Source organism: Fopius arisanus, unplaced genomic scaffold, assembly GCF_000806365.1.
Source record: "Fopius arisanus strain USDA-PBARC FA_bdor unplaced genomic scaffold, ASM80636v1 scaffold00148, whole genome shotgun sequence".
NCBI classification, from domain to species: domain Eukaryota; kingdom Metazoa; phylum Arthropoda; class Insecta; order Hymenoptera; family Braconidae; genus Fopius; species Fopius arisanus.
The window spans coordinates 18,185-38,726 of record NW_011887887.1 but is presented as its reverse complement, the minus strand read 5'-3'; the positions used below and the strand labels follow the sequence as shown (position 1 = coordinate 38,726).

Genomic DNA, 20,542 nt, shown 5'->3' with positions numbered 1-20,542 from the left:
GCAAGTTATGCTGTAGGTGACATAGCGTACTCCGTCGATTGGTCCACTAAACCTGGAAAAATCAGGAGACATTTGGTTTTAATCATTCACCATTCAACGATTCCACTTAAATTAACAGCGGGAAAATTCTTTGTGCTCTCTCACGAGTTCTTCAAAGAGGTATTGCTCTTAAAAAATTCAATTCCTTCTTAATAATAATGCAATTTGTTTAATATGTTAATAGTTTATCTGCACATCATTGTCGTATCTGTCAGTGATGAGAGCTGTCACACGAGACCGTTGAACTCTCCTCTAACTCTAAACAAAACGGTGAATAATAATAAATGAAAAAATTAATTAATTAATTTTGATATTTGTTTTAATAATGACTAGGTCCCGTGCGCAGTTATATTTACCGCTGAAAATCGATCATAATATAATTGAATTGAAGAGTCATCCGATATTTTCCGCCATTTTTAATCTTAGGAAGGCCGTCGACAAAATGCGCGGAAAATGTCAGCCAAAATCCTTGATTCATTACCCAAAAGTGAAAAAATAAATGCGATTTAAATACTGAACTACCTACGTAGGTATAATATTTTCTTTTTTAAAATGGCGGTCTATAAAATAAACTCTTCTGTTATTTTATTCTAAAAGTCCGAATAAAGGAGGAAAAAAAATTATTGTTGCAGAAATAAAAATTGACGGGAAAAAAAAAACAATATTGTTGATTATTTTCAATATACGATTTTTATTCTGTTAATACACAGAACTGGAGTATATCAATATAATTCATAGATAGGCGTCTTGCTGGTGCCCATGTGTGCGTGGTTTACATATTCAACTCTCGATTCAATTATTTCCATTCCACATACGCTAGTGCGCAATGTATACATTCTATATACAGCCCTTCCCTTGATTTTCTCCCAAAACTTTCACCCATATATCATTCAATAACATTGTCAACCAATTATTTATAATAATTCTAAGCTACGTACGTAATGACGTGCGCATAACTCATATCGTCTTGACGCCTGTTTTACCTTCGATTTAATCAATATAAATTATCCGTTAATTACATTTCCATCTAACTTATGCACAGAAAAAATTTATTCATTTCATTTTAAAAACAATAATTCGAAGACTAAGATCACCCGATCCGGATCACAGTCAGCCTCTGCACTCATTATTTACGACAAATAATATTCATTTTAATTGTTATTTAACTGTCAAAATTATTGCTCGGATCAATCTTGAGATTCTGATAGATTTAGCGAAAAATTAGAAGAGATTTCATTCAATAATTATTGTTATCTGTCTCTACACTCTTAAAATAACGAGAAACAATTTTTATTTTATTAAAATTCAACTATCCAAATTCCTAAAAACTCGATGAGAAGAGGTTTCACTGAATAATTATTATTGTTCATTAATACAAGCGAAATTACTAAACTAAAGTGCAGATCACTCCCCATTTTTAATGATTCAAAGATCAATAAGAACTCAAACTATACAAATACATCAATTACTCCGATAAATCAGGGGTGAACTATATTTCCCTCAAAAATACTCGAATCATCAGTATGAATAATAATTATATACACAAAGGAAGGAAGTTATAACCAGCCAGCAGTAAATCTTTGGACAGTGAACATAAAGTAATAATTCATTCAATAATTTACTCTTGGACGCAATCGCGAGGCGTTTCACACAACCTTGCATTACTATTATTGTTTCAGTACTGAAGTAGTGAAATGTAATTACTCAAATTAAATCAATAAGTTCCCAGTGATCGCCGAATAATAATTTTAAAAAAAACATGGAATTTTACTCGTTACATTTCACTTCTTCATTACCTATTCCATCACAACCTAAATAAGTTCCAATTCAATATAATTTATATCAATTCAGTTAATTACTATCGCTATTCAAGCTAAATATTCTTCAATCCTTATGCTTATCTTCAGGGGATTGTCACGAATAAATAACAAATTCATTTCGAACCTAGCAAAGACAATTATTAATTTTTATTTTATCAATGATTAACTATTCCTGAAATGGCAACGAAGTTGAATTATTACGTTTGCTATTCCTCGTTATTCTACGTAATTATTAATGATAATTAACATTGCATCGCTGCTTATAGGAGCAACGTACAGAAAGCTGTACAATTAATTTATTACTCGAGGTGAATTTACATCTATTTGTTGAATTATTCAGTTGGAGAGAGATGATGTAAAAAATGGCATATACATTATTTCTATTCCTCATACATTATGGAAATGAATAATTGAAAAGAACATTCCAATGAAAATATGAAAGAAGATCAGTAAACGTTTTTAGATAATGATCACTAATTTAAAATCGTCATTATCATTCCACTCGGAATAATATCTCAAAATTTTCAATATCTCCACACTTGTTCGATTGATATGATACATGTAATGAGAGATTAATACAAAATTCTTATCAATTAATATTAAAGCATTTACAAAAGAAGTGAAATAAATTCAGCTTTGGTTCCATATTTTCGTAGCAGTTACTAAAATTCATGGCAGTTAACGTTATGTCTCTCGACAGCACTGAAATTATATTTAATTACTTACAATAAATACTGGAAGAAGAATGCACTAGATTAATTCCTCTCATGCTAATCGTTACAATAGGCCTCATCGGTAAATCCATTCATTACTCCATTGATTTTGGTATCGGAAAATTGTTTTAGCTAGCCTGCGAGTGGATTACTGGTGCTCCCCGGTGTAAAGTTGAGGCTGGTCTTGATTTGTGACCACTCGAGGCTGTGGCAGTGTTTATTGGTTGAATTGAGGTCATGTGTTGAGGCATACCTGAATCTCTCTTTGGTACTTCTGGTGGTATCTGGAGGACTTCTGTATATTCACGTATCAAATTTGCTATTTGACAAGCCTGCGAAGTAGTTAAAATAACTTTGCTCTGCTTTTTATCAGTTCCCGTGATAATCATAAGGCAATTCAATGCAGGACTGTAACTCAATATGCTGCTGTACTCATAAGTACAGAGTGCATTTCTAGATCTGTGCTCCAGTAAATGGAGTCCAATCTGATCAACAGCCAGCCAGAGAACCCTAGGCCAATTCGAAGTGAACGACTGCATGACATCGAATATAGTGGCCCTGTGAAGTGGCCAGGACTGAATAAAATTCAAGAAAGCCTTTTTCACTTCATTGGGTGTCATGCCCCTGAGTGATTGATGATGCTGAACAATTCCCTCGACACTGATATTGGGTGCAATTCTTGGTGGAAGGCAGTGACTGGCAACAGTTCTGTACTCAGGTCCATTAACAGTATCCAAACAGTCCCCGAGCTCGAGCTGTGCCTGTAGTGCAGCCAGCATCATAGCTTCCTTCTCAGTAATAGGAAATTTATCAGCCCTGAGATCATGCAGCACTTGATGATAAAGCAACTCCTTCTCAACAGGATCAGTGAGATTCATGTAGTGATCCAAGAAGAGATGCTTCTTGAATAGGAACAAGTGATGGCCATGCTTTCTCTGGGGCTGAGCTGATTGCTGACTACTTCTGTATCTCTCCCACTTGGACATGACATCAGCAATCTTCTCCTCAGGCATGAGAGCTCTGTCAGTGGATCCAAGAACCTCATAGATAGCATATCCCATTGCAGACTCACCCAGTCCAATCTTGGCTTTGATTATCTCCATGACATCTCTAGCTGTTGCTGATGGATGAAACTCAACGGCGTGATACTGTCCATCCATGAAGTGAAACCTAGCGTAAATGGGTCTTCTGTTTATCGTGCACATGATCTCTTCTCTGCTGGGTGGCCACTGCCTCCTCCTCGTTCCCTGAGTTTTGTACAGGCATTTCTCAGCAAATCTCGCGTATTTTCCCTCCTCAGTGACGTAATCACTGGCACACCTCTTGAGATGAGCAATCAGGTACTTCCTGATGATTTTCTGCGGTGGAAGAATGACAGAACAGGCCAATGACAGCAGTGCCCAGTGCCTGAGGTTCACCCTGCTGTTGGGATCTGGATGATCAGTCGTCTGCTTGATCAACTGGAGGTACAACTCCCCCAGGAGATTCTCCTTTCTCATACACCTCTCCATCACTGATTGAATTAAATTCACGTGCTCATCCTCAACTCTTCGTACGGTGTCACCATTTTGCCCTAATCCAGCATAAGTCAGCAACAACTGGAAGACAGAGAGAGCAATCTGTTCCTCAGGGTCTGGCAACTTCGTGAGACTCTGGGGAATAGAGCATCTGCTGAATGCCCAATAGGCATGTGGAAATCCTTTATAAGTTTCTCCATCATCTGTACTGTTACCATGCTCCTGCCTCAGCTTTTCAATTCTGTGTTTCGATAATCTACGTAGGGTATTCCTCAGGAAGCCACCACCAGAGTCCTGAGGCTTTCTCAATGCCTCCGAATCCACTAGAGTTCTCCGGCAGTTTACTAAATTATGATACAGACGAACACGATCCTCATTCGTTATGCACTTTGTTTTTTTCGTTGGTGCTTCGTTCTCGGTGATCCATCCAGCCAGTGCTGGACAATAACTCACTATTAAGCTCCCTATTTCGTTCTTCTGTGGTGTCTCAAAGACAAAACACTTGTGGGAGCTGTCAGGATTGTGTCTGAGAAGAGAAATTGTGATGAAGGAGTCACTGGGATCCAGCATGATACTTTCAACGTCTTGATACCGATACTCTGAGAGTACAAATTTGTCTTCGGGCTTGATGAGCATCAGTCCATCGCAATTGATACCAAGAATTAATTGATTACCGTACGACCAGTATCCACGATATGTGACATTGAACATCGTGGTACCATACAATGGATACTGCATCACGCATGACAGATAAAGAACTTTAGCTGTGAGTTCAGATCTACCACATCCATATTGCTTGTGAGCCTGTGCTATTATTGGCACCCAGACATCATCCCCACGAGCTCTACTAATTCGATAAGGCAGAAAGCTGTCGACTTCACTGTAATAATCAAGTCTGTCATTGTCCTTGGGATCTCCAAGGGATACCTGAGCCTGAAGACCAGCCAATTGAAGTGCCACTTTTTCAGACACTGGAAAATCATCGCACTTGACGACATTGTAAACAGCCTGTGAATACAGCATGTTGACTTCCACAGGGTCTTGAGAGAGTTCACGATTATTTCGAAAGAGACGACGTTTGAATACAAATCGATTGTCACCGCTCCCCAGAGTCTGATTGGAGCCTCGCCGAAGGGTCGAGAATGACGAGGTCGAGGTATTGAGTTTGCACTGCTTCATTTCCCAGGCTGCAATCACATCGTAGAGATAATCATGAGCTCGTACGTGCTCCTCACCATCTGGACGACTCTGATAGATTGCCCAGCCCTCCAGCGATCTCAGTCCCAATTTTTCAGCAAGTTTAGCTGCCGCATCAGCTGCTGTGTCCGTTGGATGGACATCGATCGCTTTTGTTCTACCATCGAGGAAGAAAAATCTGCAGACAATTGTTCCCAATCGTCTCATCGCTGCGATCTCCACTGTTGATGGTGGAAACTGTCGACACGAGACTTTGGTATTTTTGCAGTTGTCGACACACCACTGGACGTATTGTCTCAGTTTACCCTCGTGGGCAAGATTTTTACGGAGAAACGAGACAAAATACTTGTACAGGAGTTTTGATGGCTGAAAGGCAACGATTGCCAAACACAGCAGCAGCCAGACCCTCTCTGCCCACTCTGGATTTGGATTATTCGTTGATTGTCTCATGCACTGCACAAGAATCTCATCTCTCATCTCCTCACGTTCAATTCCATGACTTATTATTGATTGAATCGTCGTTATCTCCTGCTCCAGCTTCATCTCACCTCGCAGATACTTGCAGAGATCGCGGAATGTCGAGCACGCGAGATTGACGTTGTCAGGATCGTACATGTGAATGTGGGAATTGGGAATGGTCGAGCCCTTGTAGTACGTCACCATCTCGTATTTAGGAATAAATTCTATACTTTTTCCACGGGATTTACGAGTCAGTGTCGCCATTATTGTACCCTCTGGGGATCTCTCGTGGCTGTTGAAGTAGTTTTGAGCAAACTCCACAATATCGTGGTACAATACTTCATTTTCCACAGGCTCTTTTTTCTCCTCCAACTCCTGGAGTTTTCTCTCAACTCTGAATTTTCTCCGCTGCTCTCTCTCCGGCTGTCCCTGACCACCATTTTGCATTCCCTGGGTGCTCTGCTGCATCTGCACTGGCAATTGACCTTGAATTCCAATTACCTGCTGTCCATTGACAGTTCCACCTGTAACTCCACTTCCAATTGCACCACCAAGACTCACATCGTGACCATTAGATATCTGATGGAGTCCTCCGTTGGTCTGGTGCACTAGGTAATGACTCGAGGAATTTCTCGACTCTGGACGTGATGGTGGATCCTTAATTATCTTTGTCACTGGCACTGGTGGAGGTGATGGACAACTGTCACCATTTGTCTGAGTTGAGTGTCCGTTTATTCTAATGGGTACATTCGTGTCGTTCTCATCTCTTGGCAACACTGACTCGTAAATCGGCTCGTTCGGGTCCATTGTCTCGCCATTTGATGGTAATGGAGGGGGTGGAGGTGGTGGTGGTGGTCCTGTGGGTTCTGGTAGACTAGGTGGACCCATTTTTGTGCCATTGCACGCCCTAGGGGCATCTGGTGAATTCAAATTTGACATTTTTGAATCTGATTTTGCTATCATCTCCATCTCCAGCTGGATTACACTCTCCAGCTCGGCGTCCAAGTCCTCCACGAGCTCCTCCATCTGCTCACCGAGCTCCTCGATTGTCTGGGCTTTTGTCGACTGCACGTCAGACAGGAACGAGAAGAGATTGTCCAGATCCACGGATTGGAGTTCCGTTGTTGCCATTTTTGAGTTTAATTGCTCCGCCATTTGAGAAAGAGCTGCAATCTCCTCTTGGGCTTTTCTGAAAATTTTTACAACACATTTTTATTATAAAATTTCACTTTTTCCCTCGGAATTTTTGAATTTCATTTGATTTAAAATGTGATTTTGACATTGTGTATTGTGTCACTGCGGAAATGATCTTTCACAGAATTTTATAAATTCAAAATTTTTCTATACTCTCTGTAAATATTTTAAAATACTCATTTCACCACAAATCGACGTCAATAATGATTTAATCATTAATTATATTTAATTATCAACTCAATAATGAATAATAACTGATAAAAAAAATTTTTTTTAATGTAAAATCCAATTTTTCTCCCCCAAATTTTCAAACTCATTCATGTACGTGTCAATTAACATGAATAATTAATGTTTAATCATCCAATGAATATGAAATTGTTTGTGCAGTGCTCTGATTATCCTGGATCCAATGAGACTTACCCAGGCTCCATTCCAACAATACCATTGTACTGAGAGCTACAAAGCACAAAGGATGATATTTTCTTATCCTCATTGAGGTACTTATCCAACAACATAGTAACAACAGTGTCCATACCTCTGACTGTCCTCGAGTGCCTTCTTGTCCTCCATGAGTCGCCTCTCCTCCTCCATTCTCTCTCGTTTTCTCATCTCCTCGTCGACCCGTCGCATTTCACGTAGTGCAGCTGCAACCTCTCGTGCAAATACACCACGAAGATGTGACTGAATTACAATAGCAGCACGACGCTTTCTGATAAACATAATGCGAAGCTTCCAGCCGCGGTATGCGTGCTGAACTTTGAGTGCAGCATCTCGAATCCGTCGATAATCTATCGAGAATAAATCAATATAAAATCACAAATTATTATTTCTTAATAATTATTTTTTATTTAGATTACCTTTTCTCACGACATACGCTCTCCAGATTTTTTGAATGACAATGGCATTGCTGGTGACGAGTTTATTTCTGGAATCCTCAAGTGGCTCGTGAACGTAACTCCTGAGGAATACCTTGGTCCTTCCAACTTGCCACTCAGTCTCTGGAATTCCCTGGCTCTTTATCAAACACCTGGTGGCCTCTCTGTCGTCCTTCGGCAGCATTGTTCTACCCTTGACGAGACACCTGTACCTAGAGACAAAATCCGAGAACTGCAGATGAATGGGAAATCCCTCCTTCCTGATCCTGATGATATCGAGCATTCCCAGGTATCTCAGTTGATCCAGAACAAGTCTCTCATCGTAATGATCAGCACTCTTATTGATATTGGGTTTGATACACCTGGCATACCACGGTGTTGTCCCTTGGAGAACATCGACGAGTGCCTGAAGCTGATGCCTGAAGGAATCACAGAGGGTTGGCTTACCCTTGGTTGTACCCCTGGACATTGTAGTGGTACTTCCAGCTGCTCTAGCCACAGTACATCCAAGAAGATCCTGATAAACCGTTATCTCCTGGACAAATTCATTAGTACTTCTGCTCATGAAATCGAAAAACACATCCTGCTGGACATCACGATTTTTATCAACAAATCCTTCAACCGTGTACGTCACAGCGCCAGCGTAATGCTTCAGGCTAAATTCTTTCTCCCATTTTCTCCTGTCGTCACCCTTGACGTAACACGGATGTCCCTCGAACTCTGAATGCAAATTTGTCAGATATGCTGTGTCTGAACCCTTTGGCATGTGACACTGCTCGGTGAGCAGCTTGAGAACACACCGCGGTGGCTTCTCAATCAACTCCAAACAGAGTGTATTATCCGTGAATGTTATGTGAGAGTACTGGATCTCCTCTTGCTTGTAGAGCTCTTGCTCGATTGCGAAGACGTAATGATTGAAGAACTTGTGGAGTTTTTCGTTTGTGTAGTTGATGCAGAGCTGTTCAAAGCTGTTAACAGCAAAATTCTCAAAGCCAAATATATCAAGAACACCGAGGAACCTCGAGGAGTCCTGTCCAGGATTTGTGCAATTGTTGATGTGATTGATGAGCCAAGCAAAGGTCCTGGAGTAGAGTGCCTTGGCCATGGCGTGACGATTCTCCCTTGCCTCCTGCACCTTCAGGGGAATCTCAGTGATATTTCCCCGGACATTGATCTGCCTGACTAAAACGACTTTGGTGAGATCATCGGGCTGGAGACCCAGGAGAGGTGCCACTGTGTCGACAATTTCTATGTCTTCCTTCGTCAGCTCACATCTCTCACCATCGACATCCTGAAAGTTGAGATTGCCAAGCCACAGGATAGCTGACAGCACTCGGTAGATACCCTCGCACATCTCCGACGGCACCTGGAGCACATTGAAAGCTAGACGAAGAGCATCAAGCTTCTTGCTCTCTGAGATTGCTTCGATTTTAATACAACCAGATTGATTGAGATACTTGTATTTTGACGCTGGCAGCAGGTGATACTGATCAGCAAATTCACCATCCTGTGTGCCACCTTCAACAAGTTGATAAAACACGTGATAATTCCGTTCACCTGGACTCTGAAATGTTATCCTCGATTGCTCCAGGAGATAATCCTGTATTATACATCCTTTTATCATCCACTTCGAGTCGAAGCAGACCTGCATGAATTTACCAAAACGCGATGAGTTGTCGTTGCGCACTGTCTTGGCATTGCCAAAGGCTTCCAGGATCGTATTGGCTTCCAGAATCTGTTGTTCCACCCATGTGTCAACGTTACTCGTCACTGAGCACAAGTACTGGAGTATGAACTTTGTCGTTTCGGTTTTACCAGCCCCACTCTCACCAGATATTACACACGACTGATTGCTCTCTGTGTCCTGAAGAGACCGATAAGCAGCTTCTGCAAGGGCGAACACGTGGGGCTCCAAGGAACCCATCTTCTGGCCGTGATATCTGTGGACGTGTTCCTGAAATTGTTTTTCATTGGTTTTAATCAATGGGTGATGGATTTAGATCGACCGGAGGAGTCGGTGATTTTTTTTTTAATTCAACAGAAATATCCCTGGGCCTTTGCTCCATCGGAAAAATAATTACGGGTGTCACTAGTCTAAAGGTCAGACTCTGAATATCTCGTACAGACGGAAATATACTCTAGAGTGGAAGTGAATTTTAGAAAACTAAAGAATAGTTTGTATAGAATTAGTATAAAAAAAAATATATATAAAAATTTGGATATTTATGTATAAAAATTTCAGTTTTTCCTCGGAATATTGAGGACTTCCGGTATTTTTTAGACGATTATTTATTGATAAAGTACAGCGAATCGGGCGGTTAATGCACCAAGTGGATTATTTGATTTTAATAATTTTTATAAAAGTGGATTCTCGGGCTGAAGCCCTGGGGAAAAGTCCTTCGAATTAAATTGTTAATAGAATAAATAATTAATTATTATTATCGATTTTCATTTTGGGACATCTCATTTAAATTAACGTCACAATCCCCTGGAGTATTGGATTCAAAAACACTCGTGACTGGTATTTATTTTAAGGCTGTCCGATTGTTAGCTGTAAATTTCCAGCACCGGAAGTGCATCAACAGAATAGATAATGACTTTCCCAAGACGCGTGCCCCACGTCCAGACATCGAGACTAAAAATTTTCCAAATAGAATATCTCGAATCCCCAATTATCGAACTATCAAAATAATTCAACGGCTGTTCGATAAATCGGGTATTGAATTTTTCCTGGAAGCTAACTCGATGGAGGCAGTGAAATGGTGCTTTTATATCTGTCTCTCGTGGAAAACAGGAAGCGGATGTGCGACGATGAGCTTTTGCCGGGGCGAATGCACGGGGAACACGATGATCGCTCTGAGAGATGCTTTCTAGGTCGAGAAATCTCGAGGTATCAATTCACCGGTTACACATACATTATCTCTACATCTGCAGGGTATTCACAGATTGTCGAGGAAATAGTGTGAGTGGGTTTTGAGAATGAGTGCCCTCAGGGTAAAAATGACAAAAGGGAAATGGAAAAGCTTTCGGTTAGAAATCCTTCAGGGTTTCAACATTCCCCATTCTCTCGTCGTTATTATAAATAATTCTGTGAATTCCGTTTTTCATTCATTATTTATGATAATTGAAAATTCGGCATTTTAAATTCATTCATTTTTTTAATGAATAAAAAATTATATTTTATCGTTTAGAGTAGCTTGTCTCTTTGAATCAATTGATTTTATTCATTTTTTATTGAGAGAAGTTTTATTTGAAGCTGACAATAGTAAATTCAACTGATTAATTAATTAATTATAATTATAATAATTATTGCTTTGCAATTAATAATAATTAATCTTTTCAGATTCTCTGAATTCCATTTTTACTTCGATTTATTTCCTCAAATAAATTAATTAAATATTTTTCAACAACAATAAAATAGATTAATTAAAAACGAATTAATGAAGTTACAACCGGATGAGTATTTAATTATAATCCGATAATTCTGATATTTAATTAATTTAATTCAACATCGACGGTTATTGATTTGTAAAAGATTTTTGATTTATAAAAGAGAAAATCAGGAAAAAATCTGAAAAAAAAAAACGATTTTTCTCCGAAGAAACGTGTCTAGGAGACCATCATCTTCAAAGAGCTATTCTCCACGTACAGAGATAATAAGACCCTGAAGATTTACATTTATTATCATTTGTTTATTTTCGTGGAAGGGGCCACGTGCATCCGCCCATTAGCGTTTTCATCTGAGGACAAGGGTTTTACGATAACTGAGGGATTCCAGCTTCCAAGATATTTCTGGACCAAAGACTTATAGTCTTCAAACTCCTCTCATCCACTGATAAAAAGCATTATCATTATTTATTATACTATTTAAGAGAGATTATTCATTTGTGGAAGTGGATTCCCGAATTAAAAAACGAAATTAGAGATTAAATTTTATTAGAAAAATAAACAATTACTATTACTATTTTTAAAAAAATGGAGAGATCAATTCCCAGATTTTTCATTAAAAGATCACAATTATTTAATTTATTTTCCATCATTCATGATAAAAAATCGTTTCTATGATTTATTTAAAATGAATAAAAGAGAAATTTCCATTTAAGAAATAAATAAATTCCTCCATCGAAATGAAAATTTCGAGAATTCCAAGAATACCCAAATGATTCGTCCGCAGACTAGATTATTTAATTAATTTTTATTGTTTAATAACTTAAACAAAATATACAAAAGTGTAAATAAGAGTTTAACTAATAAAAGATGAAGGGAAATGATCAGAAATGGATGAGAGAGTCTTTCTTGGATTCTCTGGAGTCTTGATGATTGTCTTGATGATCCTGAGTGGTTTTTTTTTTTTTTTTTAATCAGATTAATGCAGTGAAAGGATATCAGGATGAAAAAGGGCGGATGGTGGAGCGGTGCACGCCCCTGGGTATTGATCGTCTCCGAGCGCACATTGAAATTGTTGTTGAGGGCTCAGTTCCTGATTTCCACTAGCTTTCTCCAGTCCTTTCCATAATTTTCCATTTCCCATTGCGAAAATACAATTACTGATAATTCCATGGCAATCCCCAGAAAATCATCATTTGTTTATGATAATTTCGGGAGCAATTACCCAGGAGTTGATGGGTATCAGTACATATCAGATGTCCCTACCTCTTGGCGACATTTCTCCATACATTTTTTTATTATTCCAATGATTTTAATTGATTATATCAATCAATTTATTTTAATTCATCACTTAATCAATAAATTGGGACCAATGAACTTTTTTGCAGATGAGTTTTTCCCAAATATCTCGGGATTAAATAGAAATATTGATATTTTCATAAGGACCTTTTTTCTAGTTCTCGCTTTTATCTATGAAAAAATTATTTATGAAAATTTCGGTATCTCCTTTCAATTCCGAGATATTCGGTAGATACTCCAATAGAATTTTGTGGATCCTCCCAGGAAATGCATGTGTTCTGGAAAATCGACATGTATTGAACACCTGGAGGGGCTGGGGGTTGATGAAATGATCCATGAGGATGAATTCACCCATGATAATCGTTTCAACTGGAATCTAGTAACGAGGCATGACCCAGTAAGGAAATAGGCCGTGGCTTTTGCCCTCATCCCTCCTTCCACTGGTTGACGAAGAGTTCACAGTTCTGGAGTCAGGGCGTTTCATCACAGAGGGAGGACAAGAGGGTAAACTCCCCAGAGGTAATAAGAATGGAAAAACCAAAGGGCTTTTCTCGAGTGTATCACACATGCTGAAGACTATCGACGTGAATTGGGGACGAGACTCACATTATCGAGGTTCATTCACCGCTTCTTCATCTAGATCATAACTCAGGATGACTGGTACGAGAGATTTTAATTGGATTTCTCATGAGGTATTGAGTGCAATTCAGTAGTCAAGTGGTAAATGGTATTAAGATTACTGAATCCGCTGTTGATTTTTCCATTGATTTATCTCAATCAAGAGCTAAATTATTAACTCTACAGATTGTTTTTATAAATTAAAATGAGGGCTACAGGCGGAGCTCAAGCATTTGGCGATTCGTTGGAAATTTACTCATCATCTTTTATCACTTCGATACTAAATTACATCCAATACATTGATAACACCCACCAAACGTATTAATTCTCTATCTCCTCTCGCTATTCCATTTTTTTTCATTCAATATCTAATTTTTTCAGTGATTTTTCAATAGCCCACTTATAAACCCCACTTTATCTATCATGCCATCAATGAATATCTTATCTTATCCTATTCCCACCTAAAAATGCGGTGTAATGACTCGGAAAATCAAAAGCTTCTCATGCATTAATAATCACCAAAAATTCAATATCTTCCTCCAGAATTTCTAAATAATTCAGTAATAGTTTGCTATATTTATTATATTAACAATTAACACTCACCATTGTGTAGACATCGACTTCTTTGTACGGATTGACCGCCACCAGAATTGATCCAGTGTACGTCTGAATATTTGTTAAGGAAAAAACGATAAGATTACAGCAAAACCACAAATAGCAACAAATTGAATTCCACAATTAGAACAAAAACTGCCATTTCATCATGATTGAGTGAACATTACTTTGATTTTTTGCATGAACATTTTTTATCGCTATCTCCTTTCGATGCCGAGATATCGACTGAAAACTGAGTGAGAAAGGTTTGCGTCGTTGGATTTTCGGCGGAATAATGTCCGGATATCGATGAAAATTGAACATTTACCCCCGGGGCTTTCATGTCCCCCTCTTTGCATAATGTATATTACGTATTACATGTATAGGGGACGATGGGGCGTCTTATTCTGGCGTCATTTCAATGGTTCTCTCTCACTCATGGGCAAACCCCATACTTGAGGGTTGATGATTCATGGGTACATTGCAGAAAGGGGGTAATAAACCATTTCTAGCCGATAAAATTCACCCGAAACCCCGGGAAAAACTATTACCCACATTTTAGTGTTTCCATTAGTTTTAGAATTATTTTGGAAAAATGTAAGCACCTGGAAAATTGAGGATTAAGAAGAGATGAATTGCATTTTTTTTTCATTAATTTATTGTTAATTTGGAGCGATGCCAATGCAGAGAAGGGATGCTGGGGTAGAGGGAAAGGAATCAATGAGAGATTTGAGAGATTTAAGAGATGTGAAAATGTAGAATATGAATTTTTCTGTTCGTGTCATGTCAACCCCACCCTCTTCGTCATCCATCTATTCCTTTCTATCGAGTTATCTCCACTCCCCAATTCTCAGAGTTGAGGAAGAGACAGGGGATGGAAACCTCCGGAGTATCTAAAGTGACTAATGGTAATCTAATCCCCCAGTTTCTGGAATGATTCACTAAAAATATAAAAACGTCTACTTGAAATATCTCCAGAAAATTTTAATCGTTTCAATAAAAAAAATTCTCCCCTTTTTTCAATCATTAATTAATTCCCATTACATTCACATAAATAAATAAATAAATTTCCCACTATCCGATAGATTCCTGGATTTTGTGGAGTCCTAGGGAATTGATCAGAATTTTTATTCATTTTTTCATTGTGGGGGGAGGAGTTAATAAAGAATTTATTGCAAGTGGGAAAGAAATAAAAAAATGACGAGATATTGCAATCTTCAGGAACGTAGGTGTCAGCGGATTTTCATTCAATTCTTTACGAGAGCGTAAAAAATGTAAAACTCCAGTCGGTGATAAAAGTTGACCATTCGAGGTTGATCCCACACTTTCACGTTTCAACTTCACTCTAAATTCCCATTACCCTCCCACACACGTCATACACGTAACCAGGAAATTCTGCATCTGCAACGCTCATTTATGTCGCTCAAAATTACCCGAATTAATCAGGGAATTGCCTCATTAGTTTGTCTAAATCGTGTGTCCCTTTTAGACTAGAAGGAATTCGCGAATCATTAGATAATTCAACAGAATAAATAATTTTTCTTTTAATATTTCGTGACTTTGATGTGCGATTTGGAAAAATTTTCTATAAAGAATGAGTATTTTTGTAATTGAAAGAGTTTTAGTGTGTCATCAGCTGGATTGAGGCACTTGAGGAAGGGAAAAAGGGGAAAAGGGAAGAAGGGAAGAAGGAAGGGTTGAGGTGAAATGCAGAAGGTGTTGGTGTCGTCGTTTGATGCTCAGTCGGTCGCTCGGTCGGCGGTTTTTTCAAAAAAAAAAAAAAAAAAAAAAAAAAAGAACTCGGTTGAGATGAATGGGGCTGTTCCAGGGTGAAAAAGGGTAGCAGAACCAGCTGACTGCAGGGAATATGTCGTCATGGCAACCAACCCCCGGGCGAGACCCCACCCCAAACCAAAATTCATATTCAACGTCACTCCACTTTTTTTTTTCCTTTTTATTTTGGGGTTTTTTGTGCGGATCAGGACACTAGGCTGTTGCTCTCTTTGTGTCGTATTGTCTGGGGCTTTTCACGTTCTTATGGGGTGAGATATGTATTTTTTTTTTAATAAAAAATTCATTAATTCTAAAATTTTCCCTTTTTTTTTAACGAAGAAATAGAAAAATTCATCTTTAAGCCTTAATTTCTGGAATTTCAGACCAGTGGCAGCTCAATTATTTATTATTCGGGTTTGAATTCAATTTCGATTGAAGATAATTAATCGTTAATTTATTAGTTCATTTCGCCGAGGTAATAAATGTTTGTTAAATAAATTATTTTAATTGGACAAGTCTGTCTGTATTATCATTATTGTTTGGGTTGTTTATTATAATTTTATAATCTACTTCTCGTTGATTTGTCATTTATTTATTGCGGTATCTCAATTAAAATGATAATTATTTAAACAACTTCCACATCCCATAATTCCATCAACTTCTTCCGCAATAAACTGAGAATATCTCTTAATCTAACACATCTACCCCAAATTTCCTTGAAACCTTTTTTATAAGGCGCAACTAGACCTGCAAAAAAGGTGATAATGAAAAATTCGGTATCTAACCCAGATTCCGAGAAATTTCCGAAAAACTTCACTGCATCGACTAGCCTTTACTATTTCCCCATGAATAATCCATAATCTTTAATAAAAAATAATCCCAGCATCCGAAATACGTATCAATAATTCATCGATGATGTTTTTTAATTTGAAAAATGGAATGGCAAAAAGGATACGTATATCTGATCTCGTCCATATCGAACTTGCAGATTCCGGTTGATGCCTATTTCATCGATATCACTGATGACAGTCATGTCCGGCACTCCGGACTCTGGACTGGAGCCTGAAAAAAAAAATATATATATATATATATATGTAACAAGCTATCGGAAAATAGTGCTGATAGAAGTGTGAAATAAATTTGTCGAGGGATAAATGGAGAACTGGGAGCTGCAGGTGTATCTGTTTTTCGAATGCACCTGCGGTCGACCACCACTCGACAGCTGCCATCGCATCAATGCATTCATATATGTTTTTCAAGGACAAATTTTTCCTTCTCGAGATTTCGTCTTCTTTTAATCCATCCACACCGATTTTTTACCCGAAATAATTATAAAAATGTAAATAAATTAATCCTTCGTCAGAAACAAAAAGAGAAAGTGCGAATGGAATCGCGATCGAAGGATTTGCAAAATTTAAAAGGTCAAAATAATGCGGTTTCTTTTTTAATATTATTATTGTATTATTTTATTGAATATTGTGTCGGGCAAAACGTTTATAAATTGAATTTATCTTTCCAGTGGAATTCCTGTCACCCGTAGTCTCCGGAAGCGGATACACTAGATCCAAGTGACATGATAAGAAAACCAACAACCTCGGTGATACCAGATTGCAAACAAAAAAATTTTCCTCGCTGCAAAAAGAAGAAAAAAAAAAGAATGAAGCGAGAGTGAGACCGAGAATCAAATGCTAATTTGATGTATCAGCAGGAAATATTTATATTCCCCTCGTGAGAATCATGGATAGTGGATTTTTATTCTGTAAATAAAATGGATAAATAAAAAAAATAATATGAAAATTTCTTTTCTAATGAAACAATAGTTTTGCGATTTTTTAAATAAAAATCCGTGAATTTTAATTTATAGTTTATAAACTTTACATTAAAAAAGTCTTCGTTTCTGTCTTGATGCAATCGATTGAATTGATTAATGAATTAGCGGTTAATTAACAATAATAAAATAATTAATTAATTGTCAAATAAAAAATAATTCGTCATCTGTTATTACATCTGCAATTTAATCATTTTTTTTCTCACAAATTCCTTTGCGTGTTCAAAAAACATGAAGACAATTAATGAATACAAAAGAGCCCTGACCAATTTTTAAACAATTCCCCCTATTTTTTAATTAATAATCTCACTCCATTTTATTGTAGGAATTAATTATTAAATTACAGTATCGTGTCTGAATCAGCGAAAAATAGATTCCCCCGAAGGATTTGATGGCATAAACCGAAATAGTGATTAAGGTATTAATTCAATTAGTTAATTAATAATTGTTTATGGTGATTGAGAGGGTGAAAGCGGAGGAGTAGAGAATTCTGGATGCTTTCAGCCCTTCGGGGGTGCATTCGTTCTCAATAAAAATGCTCTCTCTTCGTTTTCATTTTTCTCTTGACAAATACTTGTCTTTCCCTTGATTAAGACAATTACTAGGGGTAAATTACACCCTCGTTATCCACATTTCACCGACACGTGCGACCACATGAGATAAATTCCCCAGATTACCGCGAACAATTAAGCCCTTCATGAAGAATTTCATCGAGTGATTTAATTAGTAACAATTGATTGATACTTGATAAAAATAAATTACATGATGCCCTGATTTATCCCGCAATTAAATTAATCAATGAATTTTTGGATTCATTAATAATTGATAATTCGTTTATTGATAACTTAAAAATTATTTAAACAATTTCCAGGGATCAATAATTAATCCTATAAAATGACGTAAAGAAAATCAATGAATGGGAAAATATTTCGTAAGTACTAATTGATTAATTATTGGATATTAATGGATATTTTAAATAAAAGTCGGGGAGGAATTTTCGAAATATTTCAAAGGAATAAATCCAGGACATGCACTCTGTCCTTGAAGCACCACCACCTCCCCCAATCTTTCTAAATTCCATTATTCCCCGTCACCTACTAATTACTCAAGTTAATGTGACTATTTTCCGGTAATTAGAGCCATTGAATATGATTAACGGACAAATAGAGCTGTAAAATGGAACACGTCAGACTGAACTGACGATGGGAGGCACTCAAAAAATTCACCTGGATGACTCACAAGACCAAAACATTCCAGAGAAGTCCAGGATGCTGGAGATGAGTCACACAATTTCCCCAAATAATTTCCAAGTGATTACAATTCCCCGTCATCCAGACGTCAACGCGATGCCCAACCAAATCCTCAAGTTTAAAAAAATCCATTGACAAATTATCGAATGATCTAGGTCAATCACAATAAATATCAGAATAAATCGAGTCATTCCTCGATTAATCCACGTGCTACCAATAAAGAGTCAATTCAGGGAAGCAAGAATTTAGAGAATACTAGAGAATATTAGAGGTGATTAATCATCCTGTGAATTTCCTGTCAATCTAGGAGTGAAACGCCTTCCTCGAAGGACTAAAATTGTAAACTAGCGGATTTACTCAATGATAAATCCACGTGACGAGCGAGGTCATTCGTTTTCACCCTTTTCACTGTTTTTCGTCCTTTTCCGTTGCTTTTCAAATATCTAGGGCACGTCGTATCATTTATCAAAGGAAAAAGGGTGGGACTTTGTGGTGGGCGCAAGAGCTTGCTCTTTAATAAAAAAATAATAATAACCTTCTCGTTTTCACATGCGAATATCTAGTGCAAAAAAAAAAATGTCATTGTCTTCTAATTATTATGGAATTATCTCGGTAATTAGTCCTTTTCTTTCATTTGCCTTTTCCTCTTTATCACGACGTGAAGAAAAATTCATTCTTAAATTCAAATAAACAAATAAGAATAATAATTATTAATATTGTTGATAATGGTACGTATTATTATTCTTCAAATAAATGTCTGCAGAGATAAAAATGCAGAGATATGAAAAGTGATTGACAAATTCCCTCTCCCCAATTTATCAATGAATCATCGATTTCCCCGATGAAACAGACCCCTCGGACTTATTTTATTTATAAAAAATGCCGGTCACGTACGGTTTTTATTGCATCACAGCAAAATCGTCGACTGGTTGTGCAAAAAATCATCAGCTCTCCATTGAGAATAAAAAAAATCTATCCTGAGCTCTCGGGGGAGAAATGCCAGGTACAAAAAGATGAAAAAAGATAGAGAAACTCAAAGGGAAAAGGAGATTTGTCTGGACCTCTAGGTTCAATGCCACTTTCATCACCAGATGTTCCCCTCCCCCACTGTTCGATGAACTAGAGAACAAATTTCAAATTCTATGATAATCATCGAGAGGAAAAAATGGGGATGAGGTAGTCCTTATTAAATCCAGGGCGACTATTTATCCAGGAGGAATAATCTCTGGGGGGTAACTGGGGGAAACACCCCTCAGATCAATTCTCCAAAATGGAGAAAATTCGTAGAAAAATAATAGATATCATTTCCAAAATCGTACCATTGATGGGGTAAATAGGGGAGGAATGATTTTGGGGGAGATCGGTGGGAGACAATAGGGGGTAACAACTCCATGGATAATTATAAAAAATCCATCTTACCCTGGGTGAAATGCTTGGCAACCATTGTTGGTTGTTATCAACCCCCTTGCATAGGTAATCCACAACACTGGACCAAAATTAACCCTCCACTTGTTCTCACTGTCACTGGCTTCACTTATTCAATTATTCAATCGATATCACATTTTTAATCAATTATCCGTTGACCGGTTATTTTTTTTTTTGGTGAAAATATAGAAATGATCGGTTATTTTTGTTGGTTGAACACGCGGGTTTTTGTTGTATATTGAAAATCAAAAAGGCATACCGCGGGATCAGCTGTCAACTGTCAGGCAGTTGCCACCCAACTGACGAGTGCCGACGCGACGCCAGTCGACGCATGGCGTCCCGACATACAGCCGCTATCCCTTTTAACCCCACCACTTGGATTTTTGGGGGTATCTTGGAGGAAATGGTGTTATCCTGAGATGGTAACTATATTTTATCGATGAGTTTTTTAATTGAGATGACCAGAAGTAGCAGAGATACGCGGGAAATTCAAAAAAATATGTTTTTATCGTTTTTGGAAATAATTGTTTATCCTAATAATTTTTTAAATTGGA

At 37.7% G+C, this 20,542-nt stretch overlaps 1 protein-coding gene across 2 annotated transcripts; it reads right to left on the bottom strand.

Moving 5' to 3' along the window:
- Nucleotides 1-750: 750 nt before the first annotated feature.
- Nucleotides 751-20,273, bottom strand: Myo81F (Myosin 81F). Of its 2 annotated transcripts, XM_011314124.1 has the most exons (7): nt 19,983-20,273; nt 16,441-16,547; nt 13,722-13,784; nt 7,797-9,768; nt 7,475-7,727; nt 7,360-7,395; nt 751-6,934 (listed from the first exon to the last, which is right to left on the bottom strand). In XM_011314124.1, exons 1-7 carry the CDS (start codon nt 20,005-20,007, stop codon nt 2,701-2,703), a joined length of 6,690 nt encoding a protein of 2,229 aa, XP_011312426.1. In that variant the 5' UTR covers nt 20,008-20,273; the 3' UTR covers nt 751-2,700. The 2 variants fall into 2 exon arrangements, with proteins under 2 accessions (XP_011312426.1, XP_011312427.1); XM_011314125.1 differs by lacking the exon at nt 7,360-7,395.
- Nucleotides 20,274-20,542: the final 269 nt, after the last annotated feature.